Genomic DNA, 20165 nt, shown 5'->3' with positions numbered 1-20165 from the left:
TTTGTGGTTATATCAAGGCGAAATTTTGAGAACGGTCCGTTGCTAACTCTAAATATAAACTACGACAAACCGGAAAAAGTTAATTCGTTCAAATACCTAGGAATAATGATCGACTATAAACTAAAACAAAAAAATGGATTCTATATTTTCAATTAGAGCTCTAGCAATATGTGCATCGGTGAAAACTGCATTTAATTCCATACATTAACTTTTGCGTGGTACGCTTACAAACATACAGACAAACATACCAAAATTTTATATTTGGCTTCTGTTGATCTAATAAACCCCCTATAAATTTTTCTTTAACATCTATTATGTACAAATATCGGCCTGTTGCAATTTTATTATTCTCAAATACTCTCGTTTGATTCCCATATGGCAACACTTAGTTTATATTACAAATTTAACTGAATTAAAGTTTTCAAACCCGCTTCGAGAATATTTTCAAAAGTAAGCTTCCTAATCCTCTTTAGTTTAATATTCGTATTGCAATATTTCATTTATTTTACAAACTTTAATGAATACAATTTTTCAATCAGTTGGCAAATCCCCTAAAAATATTTTAGCATTAAAATGTCCTAGCCTCTTTAGTTTGATGCCAATATTGCAATATTTAATTTATGCTATCAATTAAATTAAATTAAAGTTTTCAAATAGGTGGCAACCTTCCACAAAAATATTTTCAGCTGACAGCCATATTGCAGTATTACCTTTACCGTATCAATTGACCTAAACTGAAATTTCAAACACAGGTGGCAACTCTCTAATTTTTTCTTCTATATTGGAAGCTAGATCTCTAGCGATACATCGGTGAAAACTGCATTCAATCCCATGTTTTCGACTGATGCGCGTACAAATATACAGACAGACAGGGATTCAAAAATTCTAAAAATTGTTTATTTGGCTTCTGTAGCTTTAATAAAAACCCACCATATTAATTTTTCTTTAATATGTATAAGGTACAGACATCGACCTGTTACCATTTTATTATATGAATAGATGTTGGGTTGAACCGGGCTTGAACCCAGGTCCTTCGGAGGAGTAGCGCGCGCTGCTAACCACTACACCACAGCCGCCGCCATATGTAATATATATTTACTATAAAAATAATTGGGTATTGTAATTGGGAGTCTCCTGAAGAGAAGCAGGGTCTTACGATCGAAAAATTTTTATTTTCAAGAATATAAAATACATAGAAAACTTTGAGCGCTTTGAGCGACCTGTAAATATTTTTTGATTTCAAAATAAAAAATATGATATATTTTTTCGGTATAGAACAATCTTAGGGGGTGAGAGCATACAAATTCCTACTTTACCTTTTCACATGCATTTTTGGACCACCCTAATGTACATACCTATGTACATACAGATATACATATGCAATAATTTTATGGGTTTCATTTTTATTTCGCACCACTGCCAGTGTGTTAAAAATAAACATAATCATCGATCTGTATAAATACATGTAGCCTGGTTTCGGAAGAAACACAAAAAAAATTTAGATGAAAAAACTGTAGCAGCCTAATGCAGCAAAATAAGGGGTTGCGGTCTGTAAGGTGAAATTAAAATAAAGGCAATGAGGCGTTAATGACTTGGGCTGTATTTTGTTGTCGTTTTATTATTGTTGTCTTAGTAAACAAAGAATAAACACAATTAAAGGCTGCTAATGCGGTTTATGAGGCGAAGGTGTTGTGTGATTTGTTTTGTATTTTCCAATACAAAAAAAAAACGGCGTTTGTGTTTAATATAATTGCTTATATCGACTGCTTTGTTGTTAATCGAGCGCCTATGTTTGTGATTTTCTGTGGTAAAAAAATGTATGTATTCTGATTTTTTTTATGCCCTTGTTATAGGTAAATTTATGAAAACAACCAAATACACATTATAGCATTTTCGATTTATGTAGTGTTATGTGTCATGTACCGAACTTTTACAAAACTACAAATTCTCCCTAACACATTCCGTAAATAAAAAGCTAATGGTTTTGAAGATAATTGCAATCTAAGTAAAAAAAATAATAATTAATACAATATATATGGACGAAAAACTATCCATAAGCTGCTAATTTCACAGGAAATTTAATTTTCTAGAAAAGGGTTACTTTATGAAATTATTTGCGATTAATAGTTTTTGAGATAATACCGACTTTCCTTAGAAAGATGATTTCTTTCCATGAAGGTGTCAAAGTACGAGAAATTAAAGCAAAAAAATTGTTGTTGTTGTTGTGGGAGCCTATGATACTGAACGAAAATTTCCATCTTTAGCAAAGATTTTTTCTAGAGCATAATGAACGATAAAAAAATAAGGTGGCAACGCTTATCAAAAGCCTTTCGATTGATACCCACATTGTAGTGATTCATTCAAATTAATAGAATTTAATTTTTAATCGGGTGATAACCCTTGTAAAACGCCTCATTAATATTCTAAATGTTCAATCTAAAGGCTTTTAAACAATCTTTCGTTTGACACCGATATTTTAATTTTTCAGTTAGCTTGCGAATAATTAATTTAAATTCGTGGCAATCCTTTCCAAAATATTTTCAAACTACAACTTTTTTAAGCCTGGGATTATTGTAACTAGTGCACAAAATTTCCTGATGATCCCCATCAAGGTTCCTAACCCTAATAAAACCTTAAAGTTTCTTGATAGACTAATTGCTACGAAGGGCGTCGACTTTAGAAGAACTGAAGTATTACAGTCTTAGTCTGGCTAATGCCGGAAAATCACACACAATCCCACAATCCGTCTCTGTGGAAAGACCAATCCGGTGCATTTGCGAGCGTAGGTAATTATGGCTGATTACACCCCTCCGCAGTATTCACTGCATTTTAAGTTTACCCTCGATTCGATTATGAGCCTCGAGGAGGACCAACTGAGCCCACAAAACGCTTCCGGCCACACAAGTTTAACCGATGAGCCTTGCCCAGCCAATTTGCCAACGGCTTCGTTACCTAAGATCGCCCAGTTTCCTGGTACGCAGCATAGTATTACTGAGTTTCTTGCTGCTAAGAGTTGGAGAGTGTAAAAGCACTCCTTGGCGAGACTGAAGGTGATCGTCTTATAGGATAGGGCCTTTAGGTTCAGTCTGGCACAAATCTAGATTGCTAGCACTTCGACCGTGGACCATTTCAATAGAAAGTTGTCATCTTTGATCCGTTGGAATTTCCATCCTTTGGCGTAACGTCGGAGAACTCACAAATTCCTAGACCTGGTATTTTGTTTTTAATTGTAATTCATTGAAGCCGCTGTTGTCTAACCTACGCGCGATTCTAAGGCCGCGATTGAACACGTTCTCATTGGTCCTGCACTGAAAGTAGAGCCAATTTTGAAGATTGTTCAGACGTGAAACGGTAATTTTTGAAGTGTTTTTGGCCACCAGACTATAAAGGCAAGTTTGCAGGCCACATGTTGGACCAAACGATTGCGAACAGGCCCGGATGGCTTTACTAAGAGTTTTGTCTAGACTGGGACTTCAACTTATTCTTTCACCAAGAGCAACTGAACCAAGGTTCGGAGATCAAGATTTTGCAGGTTTTATTGAGGCTCTCATGGGCACACACGCGAAGAGCTGGACTTATAACTTTACATAAGAGCTACAGATCAGAATAGAGGAGAAAGAACACCTCCCTGTAGGCACACTCTTATGGCTATGCTATTTACGGAGCTTTTGCCGATCCACCCGATAGTAGGCAGATCTATGCCTCGTTGAATCAGAGAACTTGAGACAGATCTGTAAGCGGTATTATCAAAAGCTCCCTTGATGTCCAAGAAGGCACATAAAGCAACGTCCTTAAATCGAGTAGCAGTGTTTTGACGGTTTTTAAGATGAAGGAAGCTAAACTAAGAGATCTGTATGATCCAATCTGCTGAGTCAAGGAGCCTATTGCCCTATGTAGAGATAAATATGACGGATACCTTCCTCCGTGCACGGAATATATTCTTAAAAACAACTAGCGCTAAATAATTAACCATCGGATTGATGATAACATAAATGCGTCTCACAATTATTGTTGGATATATGCCATTTGCGCCTGCAGCTTTGAAAGGTTCAAAGGACCTTACTGACCACAGTGCTTTGCCCCTGTCAAAGAAAGAGCCAGACCTACTTAGACTTCTATCTTGTGCCACCGTAGAGCCTGAGAAATGCACTTGAAGCAGCTGTTCTAGAGTTTCACTGTTGTTATTCGTAAAGGTCCCATGTCGCCTTTTTAGGAGGCCTATCGCAATAATAGTTCGCTTAGACATAATTTTGTGTGGACGGGAGGCCTCGGGAAATGTCTCTACTAAACCTTTGGTGTTGGTGATCCGAGAGCAATGATTCGTCCGAAACATTCCAATCTCTGATAAGTCCAGCCGTCGACCTGCTGAAAGGAGTGGGAGTGAGATCCCGTGCCTCTTCCCTAGCAGAAAAAATAAAAGTAGATTTGCAAATTTATTCATTTATCGACACCAGAGGCGGATCAAGTGGGCTTGATACCTCCAATTAGTGAACAAATCGAATGAAGAACTGACTGCAACAATTCAGTTTATATACATTTAATAAAGAATAATCAGCCTGAATTGTTTAACACTAGAATACGAGAGCGGGCCTAAGTACTTCAATCACCTAAATCTTCCTAATTTTTTGAGACATTGATCTCAAACTGCATGACTCCGTGTGCCCATGCTTTATAAAAATAAAGTTAAAAAAAAGTTGAGAGAGTAAAAATTTATGTGGCATCGTTTATGTACGTACGGACTGTTATGATGCGAGATCGGTAGAGCGCTCTACTTTTCAATTATGTACCTACCGGGCCGTACTAATGGCACTTGTTGCAAAGAAAATATTATGCGAACAAAATTGAAACAGAATTACAGATATTACCGTTACCTCTTCCTTGATCTTATGCAAAAATTTCATTCCTGTATAGATTACCAGTATCTCACTAGAACTAAATGTACGTAAATTGCAAACTTTAAAGCCGTTTTTCTTGAGTTTTTGATTTTTTGGATAATGACACTTTTGCAGCAAATGTGCGATATCGTTGTGCATATACACGAATTTAATTCAAAGCTCAACAGTTTTCAGAAATTTTTTAAAATTGAATTCAATATAAATTAATGAAATAATTTTATTAAAACCTTAATTTTTTGGCGTCAAATTAAAATGTGAGACATTTTTCTAAGACTTGCCAAATTTAAAAATACTGACACGGCAAACTCTTACACAAACGCACAGTTGTGTGACGCAAGCAGTTAAGCGCCTAGCAAGCGCTCTGCTAGCGTAATCCCTTCATACAGAAAAATAAATTGCTCGTAGAATTTGAAAGTAGTGCAAAAAATAAAATGAAAACCACAATAAATGCTGGCAAGAAATAAAATAAAAATAAATTTAAGTTACACATATGTATATGTTTTGCATATTTGTGAATGCCCACTCGACAATTTTTGTTTCCGGAAATTAGAAAACGTGTCGCCCTCGGCAACACCTATATTGCCGTTAACATCGCCATCGTATCGATTTCTGGTTAGGGGCTGTCCATATTTTACGTAAGGGAGTTTTCGCCTAGTCAGTCTTAAAAACTTCATTACATAGTTATACTAGTCATTCTTTGTTGTCGGTTTCTTTGGTCCACGGTCCAGCCAGCCAATCTGAAAGAGGAGGAGCCACAGGGATATCTCGTACTTCTTTTTCACTCAACTTTTTTTTCAACAAACCAGCAAATGCAACAACAATTTTAAGGAACAAGCAGCAGTGCTGCCAATTGTTTGGCATATTTAAACAAAGTTGATCTGAAACCCAACGAAGGCTAAATGACATTTTTAGTGAAAACGTGTGAATGTGATGCTATTGTGATGCTATTGTGACGGCGTGTAAGAAACGTATCGTAATTTGTTCGAAGTCACGGTAGAAGTGAGGAGCACAATAATGTTCGAACTGCATTTTCGGTTATAATAGACACCGAAGAGTAACGTTTTTTTTTTTAGAAAAATAGAAAAATTAAAGCAAAAGTTGTAAAAAATTGCAATATCCTCCGTATGTAATGTATATTTTTCATTTCAATGCAATTTAGTACTTTAATTGGATGAATTTTCGTATTTTATAAAGATCAATTTTGAATAAGAATACAAGAAAAATAATATTACGTAAGAATCTACGGATGCTTTTTGATAATACTCTGACGCGAAGTTCACCAGTTCGGGAATTTTTGACAAGTTATTTATTCCTAAAATGGCATGAAAGAAATGATGTTGCCGATTTTTCACCACGGCAATAAATTGGCGAGTCACCAATTTGCTGCCATTGACGATTGTTGCCCATTTCCCATGTTTTGCATGGTGGGTGTACACGAAAATGTACCCTGCAAGCAATTTTTTAGAGTGTCCTGAATGGTAGAGAAGTTTTAAAGAATTCGTAAAGATCTCATCCGACTTTTCGCCGAATTTTCTAAAATGAAATAAACGATTCTTTTACGAATTTTCGGAAGAAAATCGGTAAAGCAATGAAAATAATGCTGCTATGTGAAGAATTTTTTGCAGATTTTTTGCAGAATTTTCGTTATTTTTCGTACACAAATTTCTTTACGAGTTCGTATCAACCACTTCATATAATTTTTTTTATAGATTCGTAAAAAATCGTTACAGAAATGAGGTACTACTAAAGATTTCGGGAACTTTGGTTTGCCGGGTATATGTGTGCAACTCGGCAAAATGCCGCACGCAATTGAAAGTTGAATGCTTGCTATTGAAATTAATGTTATAATCCCGCAAGTGCCGCTTTCACTGTGCGAATCGTGCGGTAATTCCTTCCTTTATTTAAGTAAAATAGCCTCTACTGTGACTCCAGTGCTGCCAAAACTTTACTAGACTCACTTTGATTTCCCGCTAGGCAGGTCATACACACCCAAATTCATTTATTTTGAAAATTGAATTGCCAACGATGAAATGTCGCGAAGAATTAATCACATCGAACAATCTCTGGCAACTAAAGTGACAACTACAACAAAAAGCCACTACAGCGATGTCTGTGGCAGACGCCAAACCATTTACTTGTGCAGTGCTGATAATTACAGTGCACTAAATTATTTCATACCAGATAAATTAAAAACGAAAAATGAAATTCGAAATACTTAATGAATGTGTACTAAGAGAAGAAGGATTTAATTGTGAAAAATAAAATAAGCGGACAACTAGATATTGGCTCGTTACTGCATTAAGAATTTAAATTGCAGCCAATTTAAAAAAAAAGTTTACTTGCATTTACACTTATGTATGTATGTGTGTACGTGTGTGTGAAATTACTTTGTGGGTGAAAGTGTAATTAGACTTACGGCATTGCTGTGGCTATTGACAGCCAATCGTGAGTTCTTTGTTGCTCTTGTTCTTGGGGACGCGTATATGCTTCCTTTGAAAGTTAGTTTTCATCCTATTTTAGACTGACTATTTTGGGAATATTTTAAATTTGTTTACTAGAAAAAAGTTATAAGGAAAAACCTTCAAATCTATCGTATTTGTCTACTCTTGTGAAACTTGTGACTTATGTATATCAGAGCACTGTTGAGGATAAATCCTCATTTTGATGTTGGAATTTTTAACCCTTATGTACAAAGCACCTCTAACCCCTCTTAATCAACCAAGAACAGTTTTGTATGGAATTATACTGCTAAGTAATAAAATATCAGGATTTTTATGCAAGGATCATATGGTGTAAAAGTATAAACAGAATCAAATCGCTAAGCCAACTTCGTCGGAAGAAAATTTGCTGTCAAAAGTAAAACATATGTATATGAAATTGCCCACAATAAAGTTCGTCTGATGAAACACGAAAAAAACAAAAGTTTTTTTCTTTACTTTTCTAGGAAATAATTATCGAAAATAAGAAGAATAGCAAAATGTGGGGACTCATCTTTTCGCTTTTCAATATTTATATTTTTGATTTGTCAATCAATTGAATTTCGTCTGGGTTCTGTTTACTTGACTTAATGTTGCAGCAAATATCACTCGACGGCATCGATCTGGATGACGAAATTCGCTCAGCGAATTGGTTCTGTTTATACCTCAGCAGTTTTTTCGAGGGCGTTGTGGCAGAGCATTACATTCAAGTGTCCGTATAAAACTAGGAAAATCATGTTGTTCCATCAAACTCCTCCCACCAGCACGAAGACGTGAAGAGGAAAATACCGCTGCCGCAACGTTGCCTTTCGAGGGCCCTTAGCTTAGCTTCGCCTCTGCTATTGCATCACACGCACTAAGGAAAAAAGAAACATGGTTTTTCTATGAAGCAGTTCGATATTTATGAATAGAAAAAGTATTTTTAAACAAACTTTGACACAAGTTTACAGAGTGGTGCTGCTTAGAAATTATCACCAAGAATCAGTTCAGCTCAATGATAAAATTTCAAACAACGTCACCCTGTAGCTTGTAAAAAGTTTGTTCGACCGATCACAGGATGGTGTTGTCCAGAAATTTTTATAGAGAATGAGTTCAGCCCACTAAAAAATTTCCAAACAACGCCATTCAGTAAATAGCAAAAACAAATTTGAACAAATATACCAGTCGCGTAATTTGACTTGATTCAACGCGAACATTTGAAAGCACACATTCATGTTGTGCCTGTAGCTGAGCGAGTAAAGATGTTTGCTACAATTGTTTGCGGCCAAGAGTGTCCAGGTGAAAATCTCATTCTCAATCTAATTTTAAATTTATATTTTCGGTCAACGAAATCTTGTTAAAATGAAAAAGTCTCCAAAAATAAATCTGTTCAAAGTGAACAAAAGCTTGTTTGGCGCAAAATCATACGTGTTTTTGTTTAAAACAAAGACAATGTGGTTAATTTTTTTCTCAGTGCGCTGTGTACCATTTTTCGCTGATTTATCGCATAGCATTCACAAGGGACTCAGGCATGAAGTTCTCGTTGCTAAGTTTGCATCTGTTACTGTCAAATCGCATACACTCAAAGAATACATTGGTGGTCATCTTATATTGCTTCTCAGCCACAGTAGTCGGATATGGGGCCCAGTTCGTGTTTGATTCGGTAAAGTTATGATTTGAAGCACTCGTGCCTAGTTAAAAACATTGGCAAATTGAAATATACTTCGCCGTTTTTTCTTGCCAGCCATCTTTTAAAAACTGGGATGCAGCGAGATGTCCAACGGTTCTTTGATGCGTTCCTCCATCTATTCTGCCGAATTGGCGAACTGGTTTCTCTTGCTAGGAAGAATTACATTCAATTATAGCAATAGCTTCTACTTCATTTGAATGTATGCACGTTTTGCTCTTCACTATGTGCGCCCTAATTGAAACCGATGCTTTGCTCGTTATCTTCGATCGCCGCTCCACTAGATACGATTTTAGTCTTACAGTGATGTCAGCTATGGAAACAACTGAAATTCGAAACAAATTCCATACAAAATGTGCGTAAATATTTGTTGATACAAATATCCCACTACTTTGTCTTTAAGCACTATGGGTAGACCATAAAAAATAATACCTTTTATTATTAAAATGGTATTATTTAATGACATGGTAATAAAAAATGTTAGCATAAGGCTTTCATGAATTTCATGATCTTTGTAAATAAGGGTTAATTGTGCTCTAAGTTATTAAAGCTATGAAATACAACAGCAGAAATACAAGCATCCCCCTTCATAGTTGTATTCTATGTTTTGTTTAACCGTTCTTTCAAGACAGCCTGGCGTATACGTAACCAAACCCTAAGTATGTGCACTCATGTGATTGATAAAGTAAAGTATACGTATGCATGTACACACGGTCGTATATAGAGGGGAGGGGTTGTAGGTGTTCTGACCACCCCGAATGTTGCGTCTGCGAAAAAAAGATGTTAATAACCATGGTTAGAATTTTAAAATTGAAAAAAGACAAAAAATACAGCATAATTTTTTAATTTTGTTATGTACATTCCTTTATGTACAATGTGCATGTCCAATTAAATATATAAAAAATACATACAGACATGGGCGTAGCCAGGTAGGGGCAGGGGGGTGCTCGCAAGATAGGCGGTTTTGCAAAAACATCGACGATATGTTGTTGACGAACATTTCTACATGACTGTAAACGAAATATAACTATTGCTAGGAAAGAAATTTAATAATAGAAATATAACACTGACGTGACGCACACTGCATCACCGCAATGGCTTCGTTATGAAATAGCCACCTCCTTCTTCAATTACTTTGCTTGGTGTGGCTCATATTTTGCCTTGAATAGTTTCGAATTCGTGTAGTTGTAAGTGTCTGATAGAAGATGTTTGGCAAGAAATACGCTGAAATAAATCATGCAATGAAGAAAGTGGTTGGCGGGATATTTTATCAAATACATAAGTGAAAAGTTTCCAACTTTTTGCGAACGAAAGTGTTTCTATTGTTTTTGTTTTCTGCCTTACGGATGGAATGTCTGTGATTTATATAAGATAAATATATATATATATATATATACATATACATACTTATTATTTTGGCTGTTGCTCAGTTTTATTTGTTTAGTTGCAGACATATAATTTTCACTTGCATATTTCCAATTGCAAACTAAGCCCCACGTTCTTCCAACTAGTAGTGGAGTATTTTAAATGTAGGTCAGATACATCAAATCAAATTAATGTCTTATCAATAAACTTTATTAATGACCTACGCGTTCTCAGTGAATTATGGAAGGAGTTAATATACTTACTTACGTATACTAAAGTTATTGCAATTTCATATTCATGTACATACTTACACATGTGTACCCAGTGGTAAAAGTAGTGATGCATTCCATGCGTGATAAATAATCGACTGTATTTTTATGAGTTTTACATCCAATTACTGTTTAATATGTAATCAGCATTCTAATGTATTCAAAAAGTCGCAAAAATTAAATCACATTCATTTCTCGATACAAGGTAATGCAAAATTGAATGCTCCACTTTTCTTAGGACATCGCCCTGGAGAAAAAAATGCATTTTCGAATGTGAAAAGGGTGGTTTTACTGATTATTTTTTCGATTACTATACATTACATTTTCCCACTGGGTACATATGGATATATATGGGAAGATGTTTATGTGTTGGCAAATAAGTACTAAGTCAGCTTTCAGACACGCCAAGTCTTGCTTTCAACTCTGCTCCTTCCAAGGCGAAGGAGGTGAGAAGAGAGGGGAAGAGTACAGATATCTCCGTACCATAAATTCGTTTCAACTTTTCTTGTCTCTTTGGATCTTTTCGTTGCTTCCCATTTAAAGAACCAAGAAGTTGAATTCAATAAAAGTTGATGCGTCTGGACAAATAGAAAACACAAAAGAGAATGCAAAAAATTTGACATGAAAAATGAAAAATCCAAATTAAGATGGCGATTATTCTTAATTGGAAAAACGAATTTGCAATGATTGAAAATTAAAAAATTGATATTAGACTTTTATTTAGAAAGGAGTGTGAAAAAGCACGGGAGTCACTAGCTAGTTCATTACAAGTAGATTATTGCGCCTTTATAAGAATTACATTTTAAATTTAGTACCGAAAAGCAACTAAGTAATATTTTAAATTTAATGTATTTTCCGTTTTTATTTTTATTTACAGACTCGAGATATTGACACTGAAGTGACCGCATTTCCGGGCAAACATCAAAAATCATAACCAAATCATATCAAGTACAATAGTCACAACATACTTAGATTAAAACTTCAGAGAAAAACTATACATTTAAAAATGTCAACTTCTACGGCAACAGTCTTGGAATCCACAGCGGTTATTTCAGCTACCGCCGCAGCCGCCAGTTCTGCTATTCAACATCTATCGTCCATATCGTTAATGCTCGAGTACGACATTGACAACACACTAAATACAATCAAAGAAAATGGTGTCCATATGATACAACAACAAAAACAGCAGCAGCCGCAAAAGAATAACATGAATGAATTGCCGAAAGCTCATGCGAAAATCTTATCAGCAACAATGACCGCCGAAAGTGATAGCAATATGATGTTGCAACAATACAATAACTCTTCGGACAACAATACTTCAGAAGCTTTAAAAGATATCAAACATGTGCTACCACCAACACCACCCGCCACGCCCAATTTGGCAAATACTGCGCGTAAACGCTGGAAGATTTTGGCTAAGGTGTTGCGAAAGGACTCAGAGGAAACTGTGTCCTCGTCGGGTGAAGAGTTTGGCGAAGAGCAAACAGCGTCGGTGCGTCGATTTAAGTCTTTCGATTTGCTGCGACAGGACAGCTTTGAAGACCACCTGTCATTGAGTTGTCTGAGCAAACCGGAGAATTGGTACAAATACAGCGTGCTGCTCGATGGAGAGGGGCAGCAAGAGTTCACTGTTAATATACATCACGTGGAGCGTCACTTAACCGCTAGTGATCTAATGGGTTTCAACAATACCGGCAATATTTGTGTGTGGCCCTCAGAAGAAGCGTTAACCGCATATATTTTGTCTAATTTGAATGCATATAGTGACAAATGGATACTGGAGTTGGGTGGCGGATTTACATGTCTAGCCGGGTTGATGCTCTCCAAGTACGCCAAACCATATGCGGTGCATTTGACCGACGGCAATGAAGTATCCGTGGAGAATGTGAAGAAGACTGTGTGCTTGAATGAGCTGTCCTGCTACACCAAGTGCTCGGTGCTCAAGTGGGAGGATGTGGGAGCGCGTGAAATGGCTGAGGCTGGAAAATTCGATGTAATCCTCTCAGCTGATTGCCTATTCTTCGATGAAGCACGTTCATCGCTGGTAGAGACTATATGGTATTATTTGACACGAAAAGGTGAGGCGCTAATAATGGCACCAAGACGCGGTAAAACCATGGCGATGTTTGTAGCTGAATGCGAGCGAAGGGGATTCCAAGTGGAGATAACACAGCGCTACAATGATACAATATGGAAGCGACATGAAGATTTGTTGACATCTTCGGAATTGTATAATGAAGATTTACATTATCCGGTATTGCTGCGACTGCGTAAGCCATGTGATAGAAAATAATCGGACCAATTTAATATCTAAAAAAGATTTACATACGGTAGTCATAGCTTTATGAACCAATTTTGTAATATGTATTCCAAAAATTCCAAGCGCCTAAATATTCCGAAAAAATAACAAATTATTATATTAAAGAAAACTGTATATCGTTCAAAAGTTTGTACATTTTTAAAGTGCTTTTAGAAGCGCAAACAAGATGGTAAATGCTTTAATATAAATAGTATAGATACAAGTTCGAATAGCCTTTCCTACTTGAGCATAGATACTACTTGAACAAGTAGACCCAGTAGTTTAAGATTCCAAGCCTTTCCTAACTGATGGAAAAAAGAATGAAATGTGAGAAATAAACCCTTGCTTGACCGTTGTTCCAAATAAACTATTAATTATTTTATTAAAGCAAACCATTTCCATAGAGGAATAAACTAAAATTTTGTTATGGTGTACCTTTATCTATGTTTGCTTGTCTAAGCCTTTTTGTTTCCTATTTAAGTGCTCCTAAAGATCTCCTATCTGTCTTTGTATCCTTTTACTGTGTCCTAGTACCAAAAAAAGTATTATTTTTGTGTTATCTTCTAGATTTACAAACACATATTGATCCATATATAGGTGTGATAGTAAATAAGCGAGAAATTTTATGAAATATGTTTATGCTGTTAAGTTAAACAATTAAATGTTATGCTATTAAGAAAATATATTAAACTAATAAAACAAATTGATTTAGAATAAAAACAATGCACTATTTTAGGACATTTTTTTTTTAAATAAATATATCAAGAGAAGATGAACATGAAAGGTAAGTATGTAAATATATAAAGTAAGTACTTACATGTACATAATTTAAGCTTATTGCGGTTGTCAAAGAAGCAACGCAAGATATCCTACCAAAATTAAATCGGCAAACAATTTTTGTTTCGCGCCCAGGTACTGTGCTGGGCAGATAGCGCGTAGATGCACTACCGTCAGTGTTGCCAAGTTTTAATTTTCAAAAACACCAAAAACTTGGAAAAAAGCGTTTTACCACACTAAAAGCACCAAATGGTTTTGAATCAATGGATGCTTTTTTCATAACAGTTTGTATGTATTTAACAAAATCGAATCCCAACAACGAAAATCATGCCCTAAGTAGAAATGAGCAAAAAAAATCTTGTTTTCATTATATAACCTCAAATATCGCCAAAAACCGAGATTTTGGCACTTTGAGGTTAGGATATCTCGATGTGTTTTACTCAGGAGGTACAAAAATAAAAATTTGTACAAATAATTAGAAAAAAATAATTACTTTACTTACTCGCATATCTACTAGCATTTTCAACGCGAATAGAATTGAACAAGGTGAATTTGCAAGTTCAGCTTTTTATCACTCATGGTTGTAACTATTTAAGTGCATTTAAATTTGTAGATTTTTGTAAATTCAGTGCTGCCACAGCTTTAAATATTTAAAAATTATTTCAGGTTTTAACTATATCAGAGTAATTTTAGTTCAGAAAAAAGCACTAAAAACGGCACTAGGCACTAAATAATTTTTTTTGGCGTTTTCATTTTCAAAAAGCACTAAATCTAGTGCTTAAAGCACCAAGTTGGCAACTATGACTACCGTTTGTTCATCATCTGATGAGTTAGTTACAGCTTCGAGAAGAAGTGTTGCATACCAGTCCTAGTGTTCCAGCATGTATTCATAGAGCCCAGTGGCCTGCGAAAATAGCAGTAAGTAGATAAAACCCCTTCATTTTAGGGGAGAAGGCTTTCCAAAGTAGTTGAGGCATACAATTTTACATAGCACATTGTGACAGTACTTAGAAGTTAGGCCCAGAATATAGCCCAGAGGTACAAAAAACATTTTATTCCGCTGAGATATTCAAATCCGATCTGTTTTTAGCAAGCATGTAGGCCGCTTCTTTACCAAGAACACTGATGTGCTCCGGCACCCAATCCGTGCAACGATATGCCTACCAGCTAAAACCGTAACGAGCTCTCTACAAGCGCTTTCATCCCCGTCTGTCTGTCCGAGAAAAACGCAATGATTGCCCTAGTTCGTTCTGAGGCTATCACTCTTTAAATCGCCTCTGATAGCAATGATGTTCGCCTTCTTGATAAAAATGTCAATCGGTTGAAAATTATCTGATCGTCTCAGTTATTCAAATGCAGGTAAAACTTTGTACCCTGCTTAACAATGTTTGTATGTATATATGTACATAGTTTGGCTCCAAGGCTTTCTACCAAGCCATCGAACCAGGGCAATAATAGCGCGAATAACCGCTTTGTATATCCCTAATTTAAGATCAGGACGTATACCTCAGTTGTTACCCAAAATTTTGTTCTGAGACTACAGAAAGCCATTCGAATCTTTAACTTGGTGTTCTGTTCTCATTTACGAGTTTAGATTCTATGACTCCTGAATATTAAGCGCTGGAGCGCAGAGAAATATTTAGTACATACAACTTTTTAGGAAAGTAACTTAACTACGAATCTTTTTCCTTGTTATGAGTAAAAGTAGTCCTACAAAAGGAATCTGACCAAGAACTCAGCCACCCTGACTTTTGTCACATGTATGCCCAACCCAGGAAGCCATTTCACTCTGCAAAGTATTAAACCGCATTGGCGAAAATGACACCCGATACGTATAATGCAACGCATCAAAAATGTCAAACCTAACAAGTAAGAAAGTCTAAGTTCGGGCGGAGCCGAACATTAAATACCCGGCGCAAGTATTAAATATATGTTTTCCACCGTAGCGAGTTTGGTATAAATTGGTAGAACGGTTACCGAGATACGACATTTTCCAAAATTTTATCATACACGTATTTCTTGGTAAAGAATTGTTGCAAGCATAAATTTTGAATAAATTGGCTTTAATATTTGCCGATTTATCGAAGATTTTGAATTTCTCTAAATTACCGTTATATGGGAGGTGGGCGTGGTTATTCTCCGATTTTAATAATTTTCGGCCATATGGTATGCTGTACCAAGGCCAACAATTGTGCCAATTTTGGTGGAGCGGTTACCAAGATATACACGTGTAACCTTTGGTGGGCGTGGCTACGCCCATTTTCCAAAAATTTATAATACAGTATATTTTGCATAGCTGCCCATCCTTCTTTGCACGAAAAACTTGTGCACTTAACCGAAAAAAGCACTTAAGCGAATTTTCTTTACTACTTCAATGAGGAAGGTATCCGAATGCCTATCAAACCAAATAATGGAGAAGCACTTACCACGTAGAAAGTACTGCAAGCGAAATTTTTACCGAATGGTATCTAATTATCTATATAACTACATTAATTGATAGCCATTTTCGTTGTTCTGCGAGATGAGCAAAATAAAGAAAAGCTTGTAAAATTAGGTAATTGTAGGGCCAGTGCAGGTAAACCTAATACTTTCTTTGATAGTTAATAATAGTTGCACAATTTTTAAGGCAGGTATCGCCAATGTGCAGGTATGTTGAATGCATCTATCGGAGAAGTTTCCTTATAAATGTTAAGAATAATGCCGCTAATGCGCATTTTAGGGTAGGTATCTTAAATGTGCACTTAAGCATAAAGGCAGCAAAGCAAAATATACTGTATTTTCATTTTTCTAAAATTTATTGTAAATATCAATTTTGAGTAGTTACTAAAATATCGCAGTTTTCGTATATCTGAAAATTACCATTATGTGGGAAGTGGGCGTGGTTACAGTCCGATTTCGCCCATTTTCAGTAACAACCTACTGGATAAATGGAAAACTACATACTGAATTTCGTTAAGGTATATCAATTTTTGCTCGAGTTATCGTGTACACGGACGGACGGACGGACGGACGGACACACAGACATGTCTTAATCGACTTCTCTATTCATTCTGAGGATTTATATATACATTTGTCTATATCTAACTCGATTCATTTTGGCTGTTACAAACAACCGTTATGTGAACAAAGTTAATAAACCCTTGTGCACAAGTGCGCTCGGGTATAAAAAGATACACCTGCCTAACTAAATACCTTAATATGCAGCGAGTGACTTTAATTATTATGAACAAATTACTAATGATTCGTCCGAAAGTGCGATACATTAAACTTCCCAAAGCTTCTTAAGAGTATCGACTTCAATTTCAACGTAGGTAACGAAAGTAGATTTGGTTCAATGGATAACGAAAAGCCCGATAGCGGGTTGAGGCTGATTTCTTTCGATGGAATCCATTAAATTTCGTGGCTCTCCGTTTACACCTAACAATATAAAGAAAGCTCGGTGTCAAAAAGCTGCAATTTCAAAAAACAGTCTGCAGTTACGAAACGTTTTTTGCTGCATATAGTTGTATCCTGCGACCATTCGACATATACAAACTATCCGCCAATCACTCCGGCAACCGAATATGATGACATTCGAAAAGTAATATCCGCACTCTATAGCTAGTTGCTTAGAAGTGCGTAGTAACGCCTGCTGGGATCCAGATTCGATACCTGATCCGCGTGATACCCAAAAGTTATAGAAAAAGACTTTACTAAAATCTCGCGATCGCTTCTCAGGAGGCAATGGCAAACCACATACCGTTCGGAGATCTCATAAAATTGTGAATACGTCCATTCGTGTTCTAACATCAAGACTTACAGCACGAAAACTTTAAAAGATTATCTTATTAATAGTGTGGCTAATAAATGAAAGTGCCGCAACCGATGTGCGACCAGCTGAGCTCTCCCGATGATTACTTAGCCTGAAGAAAATATTTTCGGATGGCAGAGTTTAAGTGTGCTCTTGTCAATCCACTAACCGGGTGACCCTTAACTCGAGATCAGAGGGCTGTGAAAATCGTTTTAACTTTACTGTACAATATTGCACACTTCAGTAAATGCAGTAATGAAGCAAGTTTACTTGACCATAAATGAAGTGAAACTCATCCCTTGCTCACAACCAAAACATCAGTTTACATGCTACAATGTTAGTTTCTTTGTGTTAGTACGCTTTGATACGATTATAAAATATTATTTTAACGAAAAACAAACATTTATGTATCAAAGAATCCAAACTTAAGAATAATTGGGGTAAGTTGCTGCTAAGTTTGGGTAACATAGGCACACACTTCAATTATGCGTAGAATTTTACTGCACTAGCAAATGCAGTAGTGCGTGATGCTTTTATTACAGCAATGTTTTGTTGAAGCAAAGTTCTGATTCACTATCTGCAGTAGTCTGCATTTGACAGTATTTGAAAGCTCTGAGGAAGTGAACTGAAGTATAGCGAAATTAGCAAATGTTTTGATTTCGTTTTCAAAACCATTTATGCAGCCCTCTAGTATGTACATCAACTATGTGTGTATGTACTTGTAGATTTCAAATTATCTTTCTACAGCAGGTTGCCTGAAATTTGCTATATCTGGTACAATCATGGTACAATAAAACAGGTAGAAGCCAATTTGACGTCAAACCTACAAAAGTCAAAGTTTTCGGGAGAGTAAAAATAAAAATGAGCGTGTGTAAGGAAAAATAAAAAAATACATTTCACTGGTTGACGTTTTTAAGTATATTTGAAGTTTATTCTTATTTATTTATTTTCTTTAGTTAAAATTTGATAAAACGTGTATGTTGTTTTCTGTTTTTGTTTTATGAGTTGCAGTGTTGTTGGAGGGACTTTTCGGCATAAGGGTCATAGGAACAGCACTTGGCTTCAAACGTGCCTTTCCTGTACCTCCCGGTGTATTTGTGGAATCTACTTCTTTAAAATGTTTAACGCACAGCAAGGCATTTCACTGCAGCTCTGCCCACAGCTGCTTTCGCAACGTTCCTTACGCGAAGGACATTGAGGCACGTTAAAAAATTAGTGGTATCTGCCTTATATTTAACACCACATAAAAAACAACGCTTCAGGTGTTGCATTTTTAACACATACACTAAGTATAAACCGCACAACACTACAAAAATTCAAATGCACATTAAAATTTGTTATTAACGAACATTCAAAAAAAAAAAACAACGATATGACATTCAAAGCGTAACGAAATATAGGAAATAAAATAAAATCAAGTTGAAGTTTAAAGGTTTGGTTCTCATGAGAGCAACGTCATTTTGGCTTCTACCTGTATTTATGTGCCTTGGCGTAAAATGACGTAACAAAACGCCAGTTTAGTTAGAAACAAGTTTCGAACAACAGAGAGAGTCTCCCATGTGATACCACTATTCCGATTTTGGAGAAGATGAACATATAAGCGGATCTGAACTGCCCAGCCAAACTTCGTTTTTCTAAGAGCCGAATCCCAAGGAAGTTGAAATAATCGACTGTTTTGGCTTCTCGAAACTAAACATATAGAGAAGCAAAGCGATTGAGTGGGGCTCGAGTGAATGCCTGAACAAGGACACAACGAAATATTCGCTGCTATCAACACACATATACAGTGGGCCGCATGAATAAAAACTAAGCAATTGTTTTCTAAAAATGTCAGGCATTTTACTTGATCCTACTTCCTACTAATATTGTAAATGTGAATGTTTGTATGTTTGGATTTTGGGGCTTCATCAGTGAAGAATCATCACGCAGAAACGACTGAATGGATTTGCATGAATTTTCGGACGCAGATATCTTATGAGCTTGGCTAAAAAGAGCCAACTTTTTTAAGAGTTTTCAACTATTAAAAAAGTTTAATAAACCAATAATTTAAATCAAATAATAAAATACGAGCTTAATTTCGAAGATATTTTTGAAGAGAGTTGCCAACTGTTTGAGAATGAAGTTTTGCACACAGGTGGTCAATGACCTAGATTGAAAAATAGGCTACTTTCGCAACGGCTTCCCTGAACAGAACCAAATTTGGCAAACTTAGTACGGATTTCCCAAGGATGGTCTTACACTGAAAATAATTCTGATAAATCAAGAGGTCGTGGCCGCTCCCATACATGATTCAATAATACAAGGTTTGCTCAAAAAGCAGTTTTCTCGCTCCCTCTTGACAAAATCGGCTCCCTTAGCAAAGCATTGTGTGTGGGTTCGTGTGTGTGTGCAAATCTTTTGTAAGGGAGCTAAGGGAGCGTCAAAACTCTAATGTAAATAATGAGCAAACCTTTAATTATTGAATCATAGCTCCCATACAAATTTGCATTTTCATAACCCATACCAAGGTACATTGAACAGGTAGTATCAGTAGAGCAGCTGATTTGATTTATTTTCAAATTATTTGGTCTCGAAAATGTCAAATATTTTTAATTTTTTCTCACAAAAATTCTGAATTGTTAAAATCC

The 20165-nt window shown here is 36.0% G+C and overlaps 1 protein-coding gene across 1 annotated transcript; it reads left to right on the top strand.

Annotated features, from left to right (window-relative positions):
* The first annotated feature begins 11553 nt into the window (after positions 1 to 11553).
* On the top strand, positions 11554 to 13632 carry LOC108365064 (calmodulin-lysine N-methyltransferase). The gene has a single exon (XM_017619004.1). It carries the CDS (start codon positions 11679 to 11681, stop codon positions 12963 to 12965), a length of 1287 nt encoding a protein of 428 aa, XP_017474493.1. The 5' UTR covers positions 11554 to 11678; the 3' UTR covers positions 12966 to 13632.
* Positions 13633 to 20165: the final 6533 nt, after the last annotated feature.

The sequence above is a fragment of the Rhagoletis zephyria genome, unplaced genomic scaffold (genome assembly GCF_001687245.7).
Source record: "Rhagoletis zephyria isolate East Lansing unplaced genomic scaffold, Rhagoletis_zephyria_1.1 Rzeph_scaffold_01764, whole genome shotgun sequence".
NCBI lineage: Eukaryota > Metazoa > Arthropoda > Insecta > Diptera > Tephritidae > Rhagoletis > Rhagoletis zephyria.
Note: the sequence above shows the minus strand (reverse complement) of the source record. Positions and strands in the feature narration are given on the sequence as shown.